Below are 24678 nucleotides of genomic sequence, written 5' to 3'. Positions count from 1 at the left end.
TAAAGCATGCATAGGTCCCACAGGTGAAATGATGCACAATGGCCGAGTCTGGGTCCCGGCGTTCCCGTGCGCCGCAGGCATGCACAACTGAAATAAAGAGAATACCCTGACTTTTCCAGTTGCTCCAAACACAGTCCATCTTCGTGGAATCGGCGGTGGCCTGCATCGTGCGCGCTTTAGGGGCTCGCCGTTGCTGTCTTCGGGGGCGCTGAGCGAGCACTGAGGCGTCGGTGCCCCGGCTGCAGCGCTGCTCGCGGTGGCCGCGGCTGCAGACAGACTGAAGCTGAACCAGCCGGCGTGCGCCGCGAGGGGCGGGCGCGTCGCGGTCACCGCAGTCTCCGAGGCAGCGAATCAGCGCGGCGCGGTGCCGGGTCGGCCTGCGCGCTCGGGGATGCGGGCGCCGCTAGAGGCGAGAGCATAGGCTCGCTGCCCGAGAGATGGTGAAGCCGGTTCTTACCCGGAAGGCACAAAAGCTGACCGGGGGGTGGGAAGTTTGGGAGAAAGAGGAGAAAGGGCCAAGGGTAGGGATGAGAGTACAACACTTAGGGCAGTTTCTGGGACTTCCTGCCCGGCATGGCATGGTGCTTTTTCTAGAAATGTCTTAGAAACCCATGAAACTTGTTGGATAAGACATAGTTGATGGCAGTACAAATCTCAGGCTTTCAGCATCATGTCCCCTAATTGCCGCAGCGCTCACTCATCTTCCCCCCTCCACCCGCCCCCAATTCTTTACATTGTGGTCACACTTTAATTGCTTGACATCTTCCAAACAACTGACAGATTCTTTCCCTCTTTTGGAATAGGCCACGGCTATCCAAAACCTTCCTTGGCAAGCCGCAATCACTGCAAAGAAACCCTGAGGGCTTGTGTCCTCTCCTGTTAACCCCTCTTCTCCAGCTCTGTTTGTGGGTTGAATGAATAAATAATATCAGAATGTGGTGCGCCAGCAGGCTCCAGATCAAAGCCTTTAGACTCTGACACACGGAGTTATTAGCCACTGCAGTGACCCTCCAAGAGTGGTCAGTTGTGGGGACATCCAAACAGAACTCAGGGAAGCAAAGGGCATTCTTCCTCAACATCATATTTGAGATTGAGTGCTGGGGGGTGATGGGCATGGGTGGTGTGTATAATTTGCGAGATAAAGTTGGTTTCCAAGCCTTGTGTGTCAAGGGCTTCAGGTGTCCCCAGTTACAATGCAAATGTTAATGGGAGGAGCAGAAAAATAGGTAGTAAGCTACTATTCAAATCTTAGCATGAAATACTTTATCGGATTATATTCCAAGGCAGTTGAGAGAATGGACAGGGGATAGGTATGTTTTGATGAGGAAAAGGTAGAAATAGCACAGAGAAAGGACTGGAATATAGGCATTTTCTAGGGAAAGAAAGTCCTGGTGGAGGGGACCCTTGAGGAGACAAGACATAGCATGAGGACAAAGGATGCAAAGGGGTATATAGAAGGAAGAGTTCCCACTTCATTTGTTGTAGCATGGCCTTATCTGTTACACAGAATTTCTCTCTCCCTCATGGAGAAGTGGAGCCTCCACAATTCCTCTGCAGTTTACAGAGCCATTCCTTCCCATACCCAAATCTACATCTGTACATCCTGTGCCAGCAAGAGCCTAATGACAGTAATCTCAAGGTTATGCTTGTGGACATAATTTATCTTTCATTTTATGAACGATATACACTTTAAAATATGATCTTTATGATCATGCGTGTTCTTTCTAGAATAAAAGCCTCCAGAGAAACCAGCTAAGCCTCTGCATATCTTTGTAAAACATGTGAAATTATTCTTAAGGAAGCTTAATAAAGAATGATTTCAGAAGGATGATTTGGCACTTTTGAGCATTTGAAGTCTCCTAAAAGAGTGGGCTTGTCGGAGCTCCCATGGGGCTGATGGGAAGGAAGAACAGTGACCACATTATTACACAGCACTTTTCAAACTGACCTGCTCTAGAGGTGCTAGTGACTTTTGTTATATTTATATTCCCTCCCCCCTCCTCCCTCTCCCTCCCCCCGCCTCCCAATTTTTTCATCATCATGGTCATGTTTGGGAATTAAATCAGCAAAATGATGAAATGACTGGTATGTGATGATGAATTCTCACTGCATGATGTTGGGCTGGGACAAACTGCAAACAGGTGGGGGACAAGACTCAGGAGAGAGAAAGAGCTGCCAGGTGGGCTGTTCCTGTCCTGGCCACTTTTCAGTTGGAATCCTTTGGAACCTTGGCCACTAGGAGGCACTGACAGTCCAATGATAGCCACAGACATCAGCCTCAGTACAGAAGGTGTCCCAGGTATTTTCTTTTTTTTTTTTTTAACATCTTTATTGGAGTATATCTGCTTTACAATGTTGTGTCAGTTTCTGCTTTATAATAAAGTGAATCAGCTATACATATATCCCCATATATCCTCCCTCTTGCATCTCCCTCCCACCCTCCCTATCCCACCCCTCTAGGTGGTCACAAAGCACGGAGCTGATCTACCTGTGCTATGAGGCTGCTTCCCACTAGCTATCTATTTTAAATTTGGTAGTGTATATATATCCATGCCACTCTCGCACTTCGTTCCAGCTTACCCTTCCTCCTCCCCATGTCCTCAAGTCCATTCTCTACGTCTGTGTCTTTATTCTTGTCCTGCCCCTAGGTTCTTCAGAACCACTTTTTTATTTTAGATTCCATATATATGTTAGCATATGGTATTTTTTTTCTCTTTCTGACTTACTTCACTCTGTATGACAGACTCTAGGTCCATTCACCTCACTACAAATAACTCAATTTCATTTATTTTTATGGCTGAGTAATATTCCATTGTATATATGTGCCACATATTCTTTATCTATTCATCTGTCGATGGACACTTAAGTTGCTTCCATGTCCTGGCTATTGTAAATAGAGCTGCAATGAACACTGTGGTACGTGACTCTTTTTGAATTATGGTTTTCTCAGGGTATATTCCCAATAGTGGGATTGCTGGGTCGTATGGTAGTTCTTTTTAGTTTTTTAAGGAACCTCCATACTGTTCTCCATAGTGGCTGTGTCAATTTACATTCCCACCAACAGTGCAAGAGGGTTCCCTTTTCTCCACACCCTCTCCAGCATTTATTGTTTGTAGACTTTTTGATGATGGCCATTCCGACTGGTGTGAGGTGATACCTCATTGTAGTCATGATTTGCATTTCTCTAATGATTAGTGATGTTGAGCATTCTTTCATGTGTTTGTTGGCAATCTTGGTATATCTTCTTTGGAGAAATGTCTATCTAGGTCTTCTGCCCATTTTTGGATTGGGCTGTTTGTTTTTTATATACTGAGTTGCATGAGCTGCTTGTAAATTTTGGAGGTTAATCCTTTGTCAGTTGCTTCATTTGCAAACGACCAAAGCAATCTTGAGAATGAAAAACAGAGATGGAGGAATCAGGCTCCCAGACTTCAGACTATACTACAAAGCTACAGTAATCTAGACAGTATGGTATTGGCACAAAAACAGAGATATAGGTCAATGGAACAGGATAGAAAGCCCAGAGATAAACCCATGCACATATGGTCACCTTATTTTTGATAAAGGAGGCAAGAATGTAGAATGGAGAAAAGACAGCCTCTTCAATAAGTGGTGCTGGGAAAACTGGACAGCTACATGTAAAAGAATGAAATTAGAACACTCCCTAACACCTTACACAAAAATAAACTCAAAATGGATTAGAGACCTAAATGTCAACTATAAAACTCTTAGAGGAAAACATAGGAAGAACACTCTTTGACATAAATCACAGCAAGATCTTTTTTGATCCACCTCCTAGAGTAATGGAAATAAAACCAAAAATAAACAAATGGGACTTAATGAAACTTAAAAGCTTTTGCAAAGCAAAGGAAACTACAAACAAGATGAAAAGACAACCCTCAGAATGGGAGAAAATATTTGCAAGTAAATCAACAGACAAATGATTTATCTTCAAAATATATATAAACAGCTCTTGCAGCTCAATATTAAAAAAACAAACAACTGAATCCAAAAATGGGCAGAAGACCTAAACAGACGTTTCTCCAAAGAAGAAATATAGATGGCCAGGAAGCACATGAAAAGCTGCTCAACATCACTAATTATTAGAGAAATGAAAATCAAAACTCAGTGAGGTATCACCTCACACCAGTTAGAATGGGCATCATCAGAAAATCTGCAAACAACAAATCCTGGAGAGGGTGTGGAGAAACGGGAACCCTCTTGCTCTGTTGGTGAGAATGTAAATTGATACAGCCACTATGGAGAACAGTATGGAGGTTCCTTAAAAAACTAAAAATAGAATTACCATATGACTCAGCAATCCCACTACTGGGCATATACCAACAGAAAACCATAATTCAAAAAGACACATGCACCCCAATGTTCACTGCAGCACTATTCACAATAGCCTGGTCATGGAAGCAGCCTAAATGCCCATCGACAGATGAATGGATAAAGAAGATGTGGTACATATATACAATGGAGTATTACACGGCCATAAAAAGGAACGAAATTGGGTCATTTGTAGAGACGTGGATGGATCTAGAGACTGTCATACAGAATGAAGTCAGTCAGAAAGAGAAAAACAAATATCATATATTAACGCATATATGTAGAACCTAGAAAAATGGTACAGATGAACCAGTTTGCAGGGCAGAAATTGAGACACAGATGTAGAGAACAAACGTATGGACACCAAGGAGGGAAAGTGGCGGGGCGGGGGGTGGTGGGATGAATTGGGAGATAGGGATTGACATGTATACACTGATGTGTATAAAATGGATGACTAATATGAACCTGCTGTATAAAAAAAAAAAACAACTGAAAGTCCCCAATTATAGAAAGATGGAAAATAAATATTTCAAATGCCTAAAAAACAAACAAACAAAAAACCCAAAAATAAACACATGGGACCTAGTGAAACTTAAAAGCTTCTGCACAGCAAAGGAAACCACAAACAAGACGAAAATCCAGGTATTTTCAGTGGTTGAGTATTCAGTGTTACTGGAGCCAGTGTGTGGCTCTGACAGTCAGTACTGGGCAGCAAGCTGGGAGCAGCACGTCCCTAGCAAGGAAGAGTAGGCACAGAGGCAAACTCTCCCTCAGGTGGAGGGCAGCTCTGTCAGAATTTTCGGGCCATGAGTTTTCACTGGCCACAAAGTTGACCTTGGAATGTCAGCTTAGCTGAAAGACCACATGCTTTTCAGTCATGCTAAATCTGGAAAGAGAAGCTTGATGGCACCCGAAAAATCAATATAGCAGTTGGACAGTTGAAGACTGAGGAGGTAAGATGTCTGATGCCAGAAAGACACACACTAGTAAAATAAGAATTGGGGGCTTTCGATTAATGCACAGGTAATTAAGAGAAACAAAAATGACCTTATTAAAGGAAAATCAGGCAAAAGAGTATGAAGAACGACTGGGGATGTGGGTGTTAGACACACTCGTGTTACAAACTTTAGTTATATGGCTTTCAGCAAATAAGTATCTCTGGACCTCTCCCTCATAATATACAAATGAGTTATAGCTTTAGATGTTTGTTTCTATGAAATAATAAGAATTTATTTCCCATAGACATTGTGCATGGGTGCTTTCCTTGCACAAGTGCCCACAAAATATTAATTGAAAGCTCTTGGCAAGATCAAAATGATAGAATGGGTAGAAAAGATATGTAAATTGTCCTTAAGCAGTGAAAGAAAACAGAAAGTAAAATAAAGCTTACTAAAAGCAGGCAGGAACTGCCGCTGTCTTTAAACCAGGAGAGAACAGACGGGCTTTGTATGCAGCCAGCTTAGAACTTGGTTTAGGTACTGCCAGGAAAGGAAGTGATTTCTTTAGTTTTCAGGATGAAATCGTGCATTAGTCTGTACTAAGGAAAAGCAAAATAGCCAAGTTTTATAATCTCATCCCAGATCAAGATGAATGTTGAAGGCTGCTATGCCCAGAGTGGCTGTATTGTTTTTGCCTACTAAGCATCAGGATTTTTACTGATGAGACTCAATGGCACCTATATTGACACATTTATTTAAGAAATACTTACGGAGCACCTACTGTATTCTAAACACTGCTCTAAGCATAAAGCAAAGTTCCTACTTTTAAGAAGTTTACATGCTAGTGTGTATGGGAGGAGTAGATAATAATAAAAGAGGTAAATATATATTTCACTTGTGGAGAAGTGTACTGGGGAAAATAAAGCAGGTAAAAGAGGACAGAGAAGGGGCTGGGGTGGAAATTTGTTGTTTTATAATGAGAGTCAGTGAAGGGCTAATTCATAAGGTAAAATTAGAGCAGACACCTAATGGAATAAAGGAGAAAGCCACTAAGATCTATGGAGGAAGAGCATTCACAGATGCACTGAGTTTTCAGGACAGAATGTATTATAATAGCCAGTAAACTATATCAAGCATCTTATAGAACTCCTTGGATTTTTTTAGGCTCTGAGAAGTATAGCAATTGGCAGAAAAGGCACAGAACCAAAAAAAAAAAAAAAAACTTCATTATGATCAAAGAACACTAAGAACTCTGCTCTATGCCATATGGAATAAGAAATTTAAAGAAACAACCAGTTTGTTACATAACCCACTGTACCAAAACAATGCATAAGTTGTCTTCAATTCAAATAAAAGATTAGCACTTTTTATTTTCACATGGTGTGTATTTGGTTGTTACAATATCCCTATGAGGTAGATAGTGTTCACCTTCATCTTCTTGATTGATTCATTCATTCAATCTACAAAGGTTTATAGAGCCCATACTAAGTGCCTGTCTCTGTAAATACAAAGGGAACTGCCCACTGGGAATTTGAGTCTACTGGGGGGAAGATTTACACATAAATAGATAAATGCAATCAGTGGATTGTATGAACAGGAAAGAGTGGATACACAAAACAGAGTGTTTAGTGGCAGAGGTTTCAGGAAAGGCTTCAGAGAATAGGTGATAATTAAACTGAGTTATGAACAAGAAATGTATCACCAGTTTGAGTGATGGGCTTTCCTGGCTGACAGACGTGGAAACTTAATTACAGAAATGTATAGAGGTCAAACTGTGACAGGCCTGAGTAGTAATACTGTCAATAGATGAGGGAGACATTGCAGGGTTTCAAGGAGAGGAGTAACATGGGAAGTTGAATAATTTATCCAAATTTGGCTGAGAATTTTTCCAGAATTGATAAAAGACATAAATTCTAGCCCTGAGCAAGACAAGTAAGAAATCAATACCCTGACCCACATCATAGTGAAACTGCAGGGCATCAAAAATAAGGAGAAATCTTCAAAGCAGACATAAATAAAAGATTACCTCAGAGAAACTGTAAGAAGAACAGCAATCTTTTCATTAATAGAAGCCAGAAGACAATGAAATAATGTCCTCAAAGTAGTGAGGGAGAATAACCGTCATCTAGAATTCTACACCCAGAAAGACTAATACAGGGATTTTCAAATATGAAAGAAATGAGAGAATTTACTAATGGCAGACTCTGCAGAAAAATCTATCAAAGATAGTACTCCAGAAAGAAGAAAACTGAACCTAAATTCAGTTAAAAGGAAGAAGTGACATGCATGAAAGAATGCTGAGCATAAACATCAGTAATGGCTCATTTGAGGGGAGGGTTATAAAAGAAAGGTAAAAGTAAAACAGTAGACAAAATAGAACACAGGTAGGAAGGAGTGACAAGAGTAAAAGCATTCTAAGATCCTAGTATTTGTTCAGGAGGAAGATAGAGATATTTAGACTACGAAAGAGTCAGATTTATGTGTCAAACATTTAATGGTCACCACTAAAAGAAAATAATGAGAACATGTAACTTCCGAATGAATAAAATGTATAAGCAAGGTCATTTATTCAATCAAATAGAAAAAATTAGGAAAAATTAGAAGCAAAGAAAATAACTAGTAAATTGAAAGCATAAAATAAAATATTAAAAATACTTCTAAATATATCTAAAGAATGTCAACTAAAAATGATGAAAGCTCTCATATTGGATGAAAAAGATGTAGTCAAAGGATGTTTTCAAAAGAAAGTCCTAAAACATACTGATACAGAAATGTTCTAAGTAGAAATGGAAAAAGTTATACCAGGTTAATAAATTTTTGTAATAGTGACCTTGCTAGATTAACTTATTAATTTTATTTGTAGATTCTTTTGAATTTTATATGTACATAAGCATATCTTCTCTGAATAAAGATGGTTTTATTTCTTCCCTTCCAATTTTTAAACTTGCATTTCTTTACCTTGACTTACTGCTTTGGCTAGGACTTCTAGTATACTGTTCAGCAGAGGTGGTAACAGGGACTATCCTTTGTGTTTTTCTTGAATTAAAGGGGAAAGTGTGTTCAAAATTTCACCATTAAATATGGTGCAAGCTGTGAATTTTTTAGCTATCCTTTATCAGAATAAGGCAAATTCCCTCTGGCACCAGTTTTCTGAGATTTTTCATCATGAATAGGTACTAAATTCTATCAAATGCTTTTACTGAAGCTAGTGAGATGATCACATAGGTTTTCTCCTTAATTTTGTTAATATATAAATTACATGGATTGAATTCTGAATGTTAAACCAAACCTGCATTCCTAGAATAAACTTTATATGGCCCTGATGTGACATCCTTTTTATATATTGCTGTTCAATTTGGATTCAATTTGTTAATGTTTTGTGTAGAATTTTTATATCTATATTCATGAGAGATATGGTCTCTTCCTTTCCTTTCTTATAATATTTTTCTTAAGTTTCTGCATCAGGGTTATACTGGCCACACAAAATGAGTTGAAAAGTGTTAATCCCATCAATATTTTCTGAAGGAGTTTATATAAGATGATATTATTTCTTTTTGGAATGTTTGTAAGAATTCACCAGGGAACCCATTTGGACCTGGAGTTTTATTTGTGAGATGATATTTAATTACAGATTTCTTTAATAGTGTAGGATTATTCTGATTTTCAATTTCTGCTTATGATAATTTTGGTCAGTTTTTTTCAAATGAATTTGTCCATTTAAAATATATTGCCAAATTTATTGGCATAAATTATTCATATCATCTTTTAAGTTTTTAATAATCTGGAGGAGTCATAGTCATGTTTCCTTTCTCATTTATGATATTTTAAGTTTTGTTTTCTCTCCTCTTTCTTGATCATTTTGTTGGAAGTTTATCAATATAATGAATTAAAGAATAAAATTTTACTTTGTTGTTTTTTCTCTTTTGTATATATGCTCTCTATTTCCGTCTATTTATTTATTTTTTACTTTCATTTGTTATTCTTTTACTAGCTCCTTAAAATGGAAGCTTAGATTATATTCAACATTTTTTATTTTCTAATATTTCATTTAAAAGTATAAAATGCCCTCTTGGGGGAACTTCCCTGCTGGTCCAGTGGCTAAGACTCCGTGATCTCAATGCAGGGGTTCTGGGTTTGATCCCTGGTCCAAGAACTAGATCCCACATGCTGCAACTAAAGATTCTGCATGCTGCAACTAAAAAGATCCTGCATGCCACAACAAAGATCCTGCATGCAGCAATGAAGAGCGTGCCACAAGTAAGACCTGATGCAGCAATAAACAAATATTATAAAAAATAAAAGTATAAAGTGCTCTCTAAACACTGTAGCTACATCCTACAATTCTGATACATTATATTGATATATCAATTTGATACATTATATCAATATTATTGTTCAAAATATTTTCCAATAGGCATTGGAAAGTGAGTTTTTCTTTGATCTATTGATTATATAGAACTGTAAAATTCTGAGGATTGTTCTAACTATCCTTATTGTTTATTTTTAGATTAATTATTGTGTAGTCAGAGAACAAATTCTGTATTACTTTAATCCATTTAAATTTATTGAGACTTGCTTGAGAGCCTGGAACATGATGTACTTTGATATATATGTCTAGTGGACTTGAACATATATGGTGAAGTTTCAAGGGGAAGTGTCAATTAGATCATATTAGTTAATAATATTATTCAAATAATCTAGTTCCCCACTAATTTTTTGTCTATGTGTCTGTCAAATATGAAAAGAAATACTACTTCCAACTTTGAAGTTGATTTGTGTATTTCCCTTCAATTTTGTCTGCTTTTACTTTATATATTCTGAAACTATGTTATTGGGCACTTATAAATTTAATGTCTTACACTGGAATTGATTCTTATATCACTATGAAATATTCCCCTTTATCTCTAATAATACTCCTTGATTTAAAGTCTAGTTTAGCTAATATGGAAGCTATCTTTAACAGCTTTCTTTTGATTAGTGTTTGCATAATATAGCTTTTTCCATCCTTTACTTTCAAACTATTGTATCTTTATATGTTCTTATACAGCATACTTTTTAATACTCTGTTCTGTTATTTTCATATTTTATTCCCTTTATTCACCATTTTGAATATTTCCTATTGAGTTCTCTGAGTTCACTAACTGTCTTTTTCTGTGTCCAAAGACTTATTAAATGTAGCCAATTAAGTTTTAATTTCAGAATTTTAATTTTCAGTTCTAGGAAATTCACTTGATTTTGTTTTTATAAATTCCACTTCTCTGTTTAAATTCTCCATCTTGTTTCATATATTTATAATAGTTACTTAAAAACTTTATCTAATGCCAATCTCCAGATCATCTGTGGATCTGCTTCTACTGCCTTTTTTGTTTGATTATCAGTTACATATTCTTGCCTCTTACATGTCTAGCAAATTTTTTTATAGTATAATGGATATTGTGTACACAAGAACCATAAAGACTGACAGCTGATTTTATTTTCCCATAAAAAGGGTTCACCCTCGCTTTGCTAAGAAGCTGGGTTGATCACATCATTTCAACCAGGAACTGAGCTAAGTCATGGTGTATTGCTGGACACAAGTTCAATATACAAAAACAGTGTTCCTATAAAATAGCAAAGTCACTTGGAAAATATTATGTTTAGGTTACCTATCATAAGAGTAACAAATATATAAGGTTACTAGGAGTACATATGATTCTGTAGAAACTTAAAGAGAAAAGTATAAAACTTTTTTTAAGTGACATAAAGAAATCTTTTTTTTTTTTTTTTTTGGCGGTATGCGGGCCTCTCACTGTTGTGGCCTCTCCCGTTGTGGAGCACAGGCTCCGGACGCACAGGCTCAGCGGCCATGGCTCACGGGCCCAGCTGATCCCGCATGTGGGATCTTCCCAGACTGGGGCACGAACCCGAGTCCCCTACATCGGCAGGAAGACTCTCAACCACTGCGCCGCCAGGGAAGCCCAAGAAATCTTAAATAAAAAGATATTCCATGCTAGGAAGACCCACTGTTGCAGAGACAGAACTTCTCCCTATAATCATTTTGTAAATTCAAAGCAATTTCTATCAAAACTCCAAAAAGCTTTTTCATAGTACTGGACAAACTATCCTAAAATTCATGTGGAAGAGGAAAACGCCAAAAACAGCACAATTTTGAAAGAGAAAATGATAAAGAAAGAAGGGGAAGAGAAAGAAGACAAAAAGGAAAAAGAAGATTTTCATCTTCTAGGTATCAATACTTATATAAGTATTATAATTTAAAAAACAGCATAATATTGGTAAGCAATAGTTACACAGACCCATGGAACCAACTAGAAAACCTAGAAATGGACCCATGTATATGTAAAATTTTGATGCAGTAGTAGAAGTATCACTACTATTGTTACCACTACTTATAAAATAGTTTGGCAATGTTTTCAGTACTTTACAGATATTAATTCATTTGATATGGTGACATAATTCAGTGGTAAAGGAAGGGTTATTCAATAAAGGGTTCTGGAATAATTGGCTAGCTATCTGGAAAAAGACAAAATTAAATTTCTAACTTACACTATATATAAAAATAAATAACAAATGGTTTAAAGACTTAGTTTAAAAATAAAATTTTTAGAAAAAGTAAAAGAATATAGCTTTACAATATCCGAGTAAGGTAGAAACATTACAAATTTAAAAGAGAAATTGTGATCACTTTGATTATATTAAAAACCCTCAAGTTTGACAATTGAAAATATAAACAAAGTAGAAAGAAAAGCCACAAACTAGAAGAAGGCATCAGGGAAAGAACTTCAAATCAATACGGAAAGAAATTCAACAGGAAAATAGGAAAAAAATACAATAGGCAATTCCTATAACTGGAAATACTTTGAGTCAATAAACACAATAAAGGTGTGGTTTTCGACTAATCAGGGAAATAAAAATAAAGACCACTGTGAAATATTTACATTGCTGAAACTTTAAAAAATTAAATGTTTGATACTACTAAATGTTTTTGGTAAAGATACAGAAACAGCAACACATATAATGCTACATCTGTAGAACAATTTGGCAATTTCTAGTAAAGCTGATATCCATACCTTGAGACCCAGTAATTCCACTTCTAGGTATCTACTCTAGAAAAAACCTCAAACTTGTGCACAAGAAGATATGAAAAAAGTTGTTCCCTATAGCCATGTCTATAATACTTTCAGCAGGGAAACTGATAAACTGTGCTTTATTCATACAATGGAAGCCTACATAGTGGTTAAAAGGAATAAACTAGGATTTCATGAAATCCTAGTTAGCATACCTAACTCTGAAAACAGAATGTTGAGTAAAAAATTCAACTTGAAAAAGGATATATACAACATAACTTCTGGCAATAGTGGAGTAAAGATGCTGGCAAATTATCTTTCCCAAAACCAACTATGAAATTGGACAAACTTGCCAAAGACAACCATTTCACAGCTCTGGAAATCAGCCAAACACAGAAACAAACTGAGAAGCATTTATACATGAAAAACTGCTAATATTTGGGTAAGAACAGTGGGAATTTGTTGTGTGTTCGACTGGGACTTCTATCCCCATCCCACCCTATTGTTACCAAGGTGGGACTCTGTGAAAATGAACAGCTTCTTTTGACTTGATTTAGACTGGATGGTGAAAAATCCACACTCAGAGGTGTTCTCGGTAAAAGAGGTGAAAGCCATCTGAACTTTTAATGTATTTCTCAGCCCGTACACAGATCCATTGGTTGCAGGTCAAAGCTTTACTGATGACTTGAGATGTGAGAGCACAGACTCTGACCAATCATTAGCTGTCTGCTGAACTCTGCAGACACAAAGGGGATACTTAGGAATCCAGGATTTTTTAAAAATTAAAATACTGAGCAGAAACATCAGTGGCCACATACAATGGGGGAGAGAGAAAACTCAGATTAAGTCCATGAAAATTACTAAAAACAACCAAAAGAAAAATCCAAACAATGGCACAAACTCTCAATTAAAAAGTCAGACTCAGAATGACTAGTTTTCAATAAAAAATTATTAGCCATGTAAGAAACAGGAAACTGTGATCCGTAATCAAGAAAAAAGCAATCAATAAAAATTGACTCTGAGTGAGAACAAATACTGATTTAGCAGACAAAAATTTCAAAGCAGCTGCTATGAATATAATTAAATAAAATAAATTATACTTTAAAGAATTTGCAAAAAATAGAATGACAATGATTCAACTAAAAGGAAAAATTGATGAAGATACAGAAACTCTAAAATGAAACCAATTGGAAATTCTAGAGATGAAAACTACAATAACTAAAAATTAAAATTCACTAGATGAACTCAACAGCAGATGTAAAATAGTAGAAGAGAGCATTGAACATGAGACAGACGAATAGAAGTGATCTAACCTGAAGAATGGAGGAAAAATCTAAAAGAAAATGAACAAAGCCACAGAGACTTACGGTACAACATCAAGTGTACCAACATATCTATAATAGGAGTTTGGAGAGAGAGCGAGGGGAGAGAGACAGAAAAACATTTAAGGTGTAATTCTTGAAAAATGCCCAAATTTGATTTTAAAACTTGATTAATCAACAGATTTAACATCAACAAACTTCAAATAGCTTAAATATAAAGTGATCTATACCTAGACATACCTTTATCAAACAGTTAAAGACAGAAGGAGAAAACCTTGAAACAGCAAGTAAAAAATGACACATCACATACAGGAGAGTATCAATACTAATAATAACTGACTTCTTATCAAAAACAATGGAGATGAGAAAGAAGCTGAATGACATTCAAGTCCTAAAACACATACTGTCATCCAAGGATTTTATATCCAGCAAAATTATCCTTTGAAAATGAAGGTGACATATAGTCCTAGATGAAGAAAGAGAGAATTCATTGGTAGCAGATTTGCCTTAGAAAAAATACTAAAGAAAGTCTTTCAGGTAGAAAGGAAATTACTCCAGGCAGCAACTAAAATCCACAGAAAGAAAGAGTTCTAGAAAGAGTAAATATATGGGTGAACAAAACAAACTATATAAATTTATCTTTTCTTCTTTTTCTATTCATTTATTTAAAAGACATAAGATTGTAAACCAATAATCAGTGTATTGTTGAGTTTATAACCTTTATGGATGGCAATCTATCAAGAAGACAAAAATTATAAATATATATGCATCTAACAACAGAACTCCAAAGTAAATAAAACAAAAACTAAAAGAACTGAAGAGAGAAATAAACAATAATAGTTGTTGGACAACTATTATTCAATACCCTACTTTTAACAATGGATAGAACTAGATAGAATATCAACAAGGAAAGAAGAATTGAACAACACCATAAACTAACTAGAGCTAACTGACATCTGTAGAACATACCATACAACAACAGCAAAATACATATTCTTGATAAGTGCACATGGAACATTCCCTAAGACAGAACATACATTAGGCCATAAGACAGACTCAATACATTTTAAGAGGATGAAAATCATACAATATATGTTGTCCAATGATGATGCAATGAAATTAGAAATCAATAACATGAGGAAACTTGAAAATTCACAAATACGTAGAATTTAACCAATGCACTTCTAAATAAGCAATGGGTCAAAGAAGAAATCACAAGGGAAATTAGGAAATAATTTGGAATGAATGAAAATAAAACCAAAAGTTAGAGGTATAGCTAAAGATAATTAGAGGGAAAGGCTTTTTATTTTTATTTTTGGAAAGGCTTTTTATATTTAAAAAGAACATATCAATAACCTAATCTTCTGCCTTAAGAAACTAGAAAAGAAGAACAAACTAAACCCAAAGCAAGCAGATGAAGGAAGTAATAGAGATTAGACTGAAAATTAATGAAATAGAGAAAAACAACACAGAAAATCAATGAAACTAAAAGTTAGTTCTCTGAAAGAATCAACAAAATTAGCAAACCTTTAGCTAGAAAAAGGAAAAAAAAAAAAGAGAGGTCTCAAATTACTAAAATCAGGAATGAAAGAGGGGACATTACGACCAACCTTACAGAATTAAAAAGGTTACACAGAAATACTATGAACAACTGCAGATGAAGAAATTAGATAACCCAGATAATGTGGACAAATTTTTAGAAAGACACAAGCTACCAAAACTGACTCTAAGAGAAATATAAAATGTTAATAGATTGAGATGAAAATGCATTGAATTAGTAATTTTAAAACTTCTCACTAAGAAAAGCCCAGGTTCAGATGGTTTCACTGCTGATCTACCAAACGTTTAAAGAAGGCTTATCACCAATCCTTCATAACTTTTCCAAAGAGTAGAAGGTATAGGAAAATTTTCCATCTCACTCTGTGAGGTCAATATCACCTTGATGCCAAACCAGACAAAGCATCATGAGGAAAGAGAACTACATAACATATCCCTTATGATTATAGATGCAAAAATCCTCAACAAAATACTGATAAACTGGACTTCCCGGGTGGCGCAGTGGTTAAGAATCCGTTTGCCATTGCAGGGGACACGGGTTCCAGCCCTGGTCCAGGAAGATTCCACATGCTGCAGAGCAAGTAAGCCCATGCGCCACAACTACTGAGCCTACACTCTAGAGCCTGCGAGCCACAACTACCGAGTCTGCGTGCCACAACTACTGACGCCCACGCACCTAGAGCCCGTGCTCCGCAACAAGAGAAGCCTCCGCAATGAGAAGCTGGCACACTGCAAGGAAGAGTAGCCCCCATTTGCTGCAACTAGAGAAAGCCCATGCGCAGCAACGAAGACCCGATGCAGCAAAAAATAAATATATAAATAAATTAATTTAAAGAAACAATTGTTAAAAAAAATACTGACAAACTGAATTAGCAATATATAAAAAAGAAACATCATGATTAAACAGGATTTATCCCAGGGTTAAAACAAGCAATAGAATACACCAATGAACATAATATACCATATTAACAGAATAAGGGCCAAAAACCATACTATCATCTCAATTAATGCAGAAAAAAGCATTTGAGAAATCCAACACCTTTTCGTGATAAAAAACACTCAACAAACTAAAAATAGAAGGAAACATCTTTAACCTGATAAAAAGGAGTCACCAAAAAACTCACAGCTGATATGATACATAGCGGCAAAAACTGAAAGCTTTCCCCTTAAGATCTGGAACAAGACAAATATGTTTGCTCTGGCAACGTCTATTCAATATTGTACTGGAGATTCTAACCAGGACAATGCAGCAAGAAAAAGAAGTAAAAGTAATATAGACTGGAAATAAAGAAGTAAAACTATCTCTGTTTGCAGACAAAATGATCTTGAATATATAAATTTTAAGGGGTAAATATTTAGAGGTAACAGACAAGTCTAGCAGTTTGCAGGATATGAGATCAGTATAAAAAATCAATTGTACTTCTACACACTAGCAGTGAACAATCCAAAAATGAACTCAAAGCAATTCCATTTACAGTAACATAAAAAGAATAAAATACTTAGGAAGAAATTTGACAAATGAAATGCAAAACTTATACTCTAAAAACAACAAAACATTGTTAAAAGAAATTAAACAATTTAATCGTTGGATTAAATCAGAAAAGGTTAAATGGAAAGACATTTTTGTTTATAAATTGGATGGCTTAATATTGTTAATATGGCAATACTCCCTAAATTAATCTACAGATTCAACACAATTCCTGTCAAAATCCCAGGTAGGGGCTTCCCTGGTGGCGCAGTGGTTGAGAGTCCGCCTGCCGATGCAGGGGACGCGGGTTCGTGCCCCGGTCTGGGAGGATCCCACGTGCCGCGGAGCGGCTGGGCCCGTGAGCCATGGCCGCTGGGCCTGCGCGTCCGGAGCCTGTCCTCCGCAATGGGAGAGGCCACAACAGTGAGAGGCCCGCGTAACGCATAAAAAAAAAAAAAAAAAAAAAAAAATCCCAGGTAGGTTGTGTGTGTGTGTGTGTGTGTGTGTGTGTGTGTGTGTTTCCAGAAATTGACAACTTGATCCTAAAATTCATATGGAAATGCAAGGGATCCAGAATAGATAAGACAACCTTGAAAAAAAAAAAGGTGATAAAAAACACACTTCATGATTTCAAAACTTACTACAAAGCTACAGTAATCAAGACAGTGTGGTACTGTAAGACCAGACATATAGATCAACAGAACAGAATTAAGAGTCCAGAAATAAACCCTTACCTATATGGTCAACCTAGTCTTTGACAAGGGTGCCAAGACTATTCAATGGGGAAAAGAGTAGTATTTTCAACAATGGTGCTGGGACAACTGGATATGCAAAATAATAAAGTTAGACCCCTACGTTACTCCATATACAAAATTTAACTCAAAGTAGACCAAAGAGATAAAACTAGAAACCTTTTAGAAGAAAACAGAGGCATAAATCTTCATGGCCTTGGATTAGGCAGAGGTTTCTTAGATATGACACCAAAAGCACAAGGAACAAAAGATAAAATAGGTAAAATTGGACTTCATCAAGTTTGATGAAGCTTTTTTTTACTTCAAAAAAGAAAAAAATGTTTGTGCATCAAAGGATACTATCAAGAAAGTAAAAAAGACAATCCACAGAATGGGACAGAATATTTGTAAATCTTGTATCTGACAAGGGATATGTATCCAAAATATAAAAAGGATTCTTACAACTCAACAACTAAAAGACAACTCAATTTAAAAATGGACAATGGAGTTGAATAGACATTTCTCCAAAGAAAGTATGACCAACCACCATGTGAAAAAAATCATATGAGAAAAATGACCAATCATCACATGAAAAGATGTGATCGTCATTAGGTCAAGGCAAATCAAACTAAAATGAGATGTCACTTCATACCCACTACAATGTATTTAATCAAAAAGATGGAAAATACCAAGTGTTGGTGAGGATTCTGAGAAAATGGAACCATTGTACATCGCTGTTGGGAATGTAAAGTGGTGGAGCCACTTTGGAAAACAGTATGGCAGTTCCTCAAAAAGTTAAACATAGAGTTATAATATGACCCAGCAATCCCACTCCTTAAGTATATAGCTGAGGTAACTGAAAACATATGTCCACACAAAAACTTGTACATAAATATTCATAGCAGCACCATTCATAACAGCTCAAAAATGGAAACCATAAACCACATATCAATAATGAATGGAAAAACAAGATGTTGCATATCCATTCTATGGAATATTATTCAGCTATAAAAAGGAATGAAGTGTGATATCCACTACAACATGGATGAACCTTGAGAACCTTATTCTAAGGGAAAGAAGATGGATATAAAGGCCCATGTTTTATGATTCCGTTTATACGAAATGTCCAGATTAGGCAAGTCTATAGAGATAGGAAGTCAATTAGGAGCTGAAGGAAGGAGGGAATGGGAAGTGACTACTAATGGGTACAGGGCTTCGTTTGGGGTGATGAAAATGTTTTGAAATTAGTGGTGATAGTTGCACAACTTTGTGAATATGCTGAAAGCTAATGAATTGTACATTTTAGGAGGGTGTTTTATATGTAAATTATACCTTGATTTAAAAACAGAAATACAGAAGAACAGAATTACAATAAGATTATTCTTCCAGTTGGCTGTAATGTTGCACCTTGGCATGGGGCTTAGTGAACAGAGCATGAGCTGGAGTCAGGCCTCATTTGCCACTGTGGCCTGGCACTCCTGGCAAAGGGCACAGCCTGACAACTTTACACGGTAGCTTGGACTGATTTTTAGCCCACCCTCCAGGTCAGCCTTTTTCTCTGTCTCAGTCTACTCACAGTATAATTCCTTGGCTCAGGCCAAAATTGCTCCCTGGAGCTCCTTGACAACCTGAGTCTATTGCTGTCCCTCTCCTCGTCCTCCCTTCCTATCACATCTCTCAGAATTTCCCCTGCTGGACTTTTTAAGCACGTAACTTGAATTGGTTTCTGCAGTCTACACATTTCCACCAAACCCAGGCATGATTCTATTTGAGGGTTTTTTCTTTACTAGGGATTAGTTCCTCAGCCTTGCTTTCCACATGTTCCTATCTTCTAATCTGACTCTTGATTTTGTTTCTTGTCTTGCTACCCATCAGTCAGTGGCTGACTTACAAGAATTAGCATGACCCTCACTTCTATTTTTTCCTCAAGCACACATAAAACATTTTATGTTTACAGCAAAAAAAGGACACCTAGTCCACATGTAGTTGAAAAGAGGGAAGTTTGTGAATAATAAACAACACATGAAAAGTCACAAAATCAACCACAGAACAATAAAGTTAAATGCATCTGAAGCTGACATTAATTTTATGTTGATTGTACCTTGAGAAATAATAACCTGATTAAGAAACCAGTAACATAGAATATTAAAATTTTATGCCATCATATACCTAATAGAATGGCCAAAATCCAGAACACTGACAACACCAGATGCTGGGAAGGGATGTGAAACAATGGAACTCTTGTTCACTGCTGGTGGGAATGCAAAATGCTACAGCTACTTTGGAAGACAGTTTGGCAGTTTCTTACAAAATGAAACACGTTCTTATCATATGATCCAGCAATTGCGCTTCTTGGTATTTACCCAAAGGAATTAAAAACTTATCCCCACACAAAAACCAGCACACAGGCATTTATAGCAGCTTTACTCGTAACTGCCAGAACTTGAAAGTAACCAAGTAACTTCAGTAGGTGAATGGATAAATAAACTGTAGTACATTCAGAAAACAAAATGTTATTCAGTGCTAAAAAGCTATCAAGCCATGAAAAGACAAAGTGGAAACAAATGCACACTACTAAGTGAAAGAAGGTGATCTGAAAAGGGTACATGCTATATGAGTCCAAGTATATGACATTCTAGAAAAGGCAAAACCGTGGAGACAACAAAATAAGCAGTGGTTGCCAGGGGTGGGGTACGGGAGATCAATAGGCAGAGCACAGAGAATTTGGGGGGTCTTCTCCTTCATCTGGAATGTCTTTATCTCTCCTTTATTCTTGAAGGATAGTTTCACTGCATACAGAACTTATAGTCGACAGCTTTCTTTCGGCACTTTAAAATATTGTGCTACTTCCTTATGGTCTCCATGATTTTAGGTGAGAAATTTGCTGTCATTTGAATTCCTGTTCCCATATAGATGTGTCATTTCTCTCTAATTGTTTTTAAGATTTTGTCTTCAGTTTTCAAGAGTTTAATTATGATGTGTGTTGACACAGATTTGGAGGGTTTATCCTTTTTGGGGCTTGCTCAGCTTCTTGAATCTCGAGGCTTGTCTTTTGTCAAGTATGGTTAGTTTTCAGCCATTATTTCTTCAAATGTCCCTTCAGCCCCACTCTCTTGCTTCTCCTTTTGGGACTCTGATAATACAAACCATAGATCTTTCGTTATTTCTCAACTGGTCCCTGAGGCTCTGTTCATATAGTTTATTCCAGTATATTTTTTGTTTTCAGACTAGGTGAACTCTATTGTTCTGTCTTCACGTTCACTGAGTCTATTCTAGGTCATTTCCACTCTAGTATTGAGCTATCCAGCAATTCTGAAAAATGTGCTATTATATTTTTAGTTCTATCACTTCCATTTGGTTATTTTTTTATGAATTCTATTTCTTTGCTAAGATTTTCTATTTTTTCCTTTGTTTGAAGAGAATTTGTAATTGATTGTTGAAGCCTTTTTGTGATAGCTGCTTTAAAATCCTTTCCAGACAGTTCCAACATACGATTCATATTGTTGTTGGCATCGGTTGCTCGTTTTTTCTTTCAAATTGTGATTTTCTTGGTTCTTGGTATGATGTATGGTATGATGTATCCTAAACATTTGGTGTATTATGTCAGGAGACTTTGTTTCCTATTTAAGGCTTTTATTTTAGTAAGCAGGCACTCTTGTTTAGGTTTAGCATGTGAGTCTTAACCAAGTTTTGTTAACGATAGTTCTAAAGGCAGTTCTTTAATTTTTAGAACCTTTGAAAAATATTTTGGTCTTTGTCCTACTGCTGCCACTGCGGCTCCCACTGGTCTCCGCTGGTGCTGCCACAGGCAGCAGAGGAGGTTTCACCAGACTGGGCCAACTAGTGTCTCTCAGTAGGGCAGTGGTATGATGGGATCTCCCCACTGGTACTTCCCAGCTGCCCCGGTATCTGCTGGCAGGGGAGGAAAATCTCAAGCCCACAGAGCAATGAGGCTTCCAAAACTGGGCCACTTGCTGCAGCTGGATTCTTCTTGCCGGTTCTGCCTACCTGCCTCAGTATCTCTTCGCAGAAAGGGAGAATCTCAGGCCTGGAAGGGAAGGAGAGTATTTCCCCTAGATGCTTATTATTGGTAGGGTTCCTGATTGACCTTACTTTGCCACCTTTGCCAGGCTAGCCTGGTGTTGCTAGAAAGATTCCCATTGGATATGAGGGAGAAATGAACCTACCTGTTGCTTCCTTCTGTTGCTAGGTTGAAGATCAGACAACACCAGGTATGGATGGTCTTCTGTTGAGTGGGGGGATGTAAGACATCCTGCTTCTATATTGTTCCTCCAGTCCTAGGGTTCAAACTAGTTTACCTTCTACCACCCTTCAGAATTCTCCTTTGGTTGTATTCTCCTTTGGTTGTCTCTTGCATTATTTCCAGGTTTTATAATTGTGCTTAGTGGAAGTGAATGGAAAGAAACAGGTCTATGCCAGAAGTTCCATTAATTGCTTTTTAAATTAAAACTGCTGATCACTGAAATTAGGGTCTTCCACAACCTCCTTCATCTCACTACCATCATTATCAGGAATGTTCTAACTTATTCTCTTTGTTTCTGCTGATTAATTCAATACAGGCTGGTGATGAGGTTTAATTTTGGCATGCTGAATTTGAATCTGTGCTGGGACATGAACTGGTAATCTTGCATATAGGGGGAAAGAAAGGGCTGGGGTGAAAGATCTAACAACATAACAACATCTTTGCTTTATTTTGATTTTGTAAAGGAATGTTCTGATATTTCCAGGAAAATAATGATGGTGAAATTTACTCTAAGGAAACTGACAAGGCCTGAAAGGGAAATCTGGGGCATGCTAGATGAGGTTGTGACAGAGAAGGCTGCATGTACCGAACACTCTAAAATGTGGCCCACTGTGGTAGATGCCACAGTCATTTTAAAACCTCTTCTCTCATGTTCTCCTTCTACTATGGAGCCTATAAAAAACATATAGTAACATATAGCTATATGCATGCACATGTAACTTTTCCAGAATGCCTTGCACATAGGGGTGGCAATGGAGTCAGGTTTAGCCAATGAGATATAAAGAAAAGTCTGCTGGAGAGCCACTGTGAAAGATTTTTTTCTTGATGAAAAGCAGGGTGAGCTGTTTTGTCACTCTGGTTGGCCCCAGTTTTCTATGAGGACATGATGCTTGGAACTACTGCAGTCATCTGGAGGTCATGAGGAGAAGGCAATGATAACTCTAAGAAGTCTAGTGCCCTGACGTTGTAGGTCTGTTGAACCACCTGGGTCTCTGGAATCTCCCACCTCTAAACTTTTTATTAAGTAAACAGTCAATGTCCTTATGGTTCACACTGATGCTAGTTGGATTTTCTGTCATTGCAGCCAAAAGCGTTCCTATGGATAAACTCACTGACAGGGTGAGCACTGTTGTACTTTTTCCTGGTTCCCTTCTTCATTTTACAAATTCCTTGTACCAGTAAAGAGCAACACCACGTTGTGTTTCCATTTTCTGCTTATTCCTCTCACCATTAATTAGTTAGACATTTTCTTTGAAGGTCATCATTGACTACTTTTACAGAAAGCCACAGCAAATAGAATAACTAAATCAATGGGTTTCTACTGCAAAAATGTGCCTTATACATTCAAGGTAAAGGAAACATTTCTCAATAAATCATCATAGAAGGGACATATTGATAATTTTGCAGTAGTACCTCATCAGTATAAAGTCCCCGCCCCCCCCAAAAGTTTCCTCTGCTGAACATGCATTAGTGAAAAAGGACCAGAAACTGGATTTAAAATAATGATCTCATTAAACATTTACAGCACAGCAGTAAATTTCTGCAAACAGTTGCAATTCTGTAAACCACTCCTAACATACCTAGAAGGAAATGAAAAAAAAACCAAAACAAAACTAATCTGGAAGTCCAGGAAGCTGCTGAAGCAGCACTGAATATTTTTTCTCCGCAAGAGGCAAACTGAATCCACAAAACCAGTCTCACTATTTAGATCTGCAATTTCAGAGGAGGCCCTTGTGTTAGGAAAAAAGTAAGCAGACAAAGGACAAGAATAGTCCGTTATTGTGGAGAAATGTGTTAGGACAAACCACAGCAAAATTCTAAAGCACACAACCATAGGAGCTCAAATGAATAAAAACACTAAGACTGAAAGAATATGCTTCCTAGAATATGAACACCTCTCCACTCTTAGCTAAACTAATACTGGGTTGGCCAAAAAGTGCCTTCAGTTTTTACGTAAAAATAAAAGATACATTTTTCATTTTCACCAAGAACTTTATTGAACAACATATTAACCGTTTTGTTCCACTACCTTCTGCCATTTTTCAGGCAACTTCATAATTCCATCTTCCCAAAACTTTTTATCTTTCTGAGCAAAGAACTGTTCCAGGTGCCTTTTACAGTCTTCCAGAGAATTGAATTTTTTTCTATTAAAAGAATTTTGTAGGGCTTCCCTGGTGGCGCAGTGGTTGAGAGTCTGCCTGCCGATGCAGGGGACACGGGTTCGTGCCCCGGTCCGGGAAGATCCCACATGCCACGGAGCGGCTGGGCCCGTGAGCCATGGCCACTGAGCCTGCGCATCCGGAGCCTGTGCTCTGCAATGGGAGAGGCCACAACAGTGAGAGGCCCGTGTACCAAAAAAAATAAAATAAAAATTAAAAAAAAAAAAAAGAATTTTGTAAAGACTGAAATAAATGGAAATCCGAAGGTGCAACGTCTGGTGAATATGACGGATGAATCAGAACTTCCCAGCCAAGCTATAACAGTTTTTGCCTGGTCATCAAACATGCACTCTTGCATTATCCTGATGGAAGGAAGTATGCATTTTCTGTTGACTAAGTCTGGATGCTTTTCGTTGAGTGCTGCTTTCAGTTGGTCTAATTGGGAGCAGTACTTGTTGGAATTAATCGTTTGGTTTTCCACAAGGAGCTTCATAATAGAGGGCTCCCATCCAATCCCACCATATACACAACATCACCTTCTTTGGATGAAGACTGGCCTTTGGTGTGGTTGGCAGTGGTTCATTCCACTTGCCCCACGATCTTTTCCATGCCACATTATTGTGCAGTATCCACTTTTCATCACCCATCACAATTTGTTTTAAAAACAGAACGTTTTCCTTACGTTTAAGTAGAGAATCACACGTGGAAATACGGTCAAGAAGGTTTTTTGGCTTAACTTATGTGGAACCCAAACATCAAAGTGATGAACATAACCAAGCTGGTGCAAATGATTTTCAGTGCTTGATTTGGATATTTTGAGTATGTCGGCTATCTCCCGAGTGA

At 37.3% G+C, this 24678-nt stretch overlaps 1 protein-coding gene across 2 annotated transcripts in view; it reads right to left on the bottom strand.

Annotated features, from left to right (window-relative positions):
• RTN1 (reticulon 1) overlaps nucleotides 1-24678 on the bottom strand; it is a 240239-nt gene that overhangs the window by 32561 nt on the left and 183000 nt on the right. The window contains exon 1 of one of the 2 annotated variants that reach the window (XM_065870848.1): nucleotides 106-273. The exons of the other annotated variant lie outside the window; for it this stretch is intronic. Within the exon in view, the coding sequence (XP_065726920.1) occupies nucleotides 106-166 (61 nt within the window). The 5' untranslated portion in view covers nucleotides 167-273. Of the gene's footprint in view, nucleotides 1-105; nucleotides 274-24678 lie in introns of those variants that run through there. 2 annotated transcript variants of the gene reach the window in all.

The sequence above is a fragment of the Phocoena phocoena genome, chromosome 2, assembly GCF_963924675.1.
Source record: "Phocoena phocoena chromosome 2, mPhoPho1.1, whole genome shotgun sequence".
Taxonomy (NCBI): domain Eukaryota; kingdom Metazoa; phylum Chordata; class Mammalia; order Artiodactyla; family Phocoenidae; genus Phocoena; species Phocoena phocoena.
This window is presented reverse-complemented; position numbering and strand designations above follow the sequence as displayed.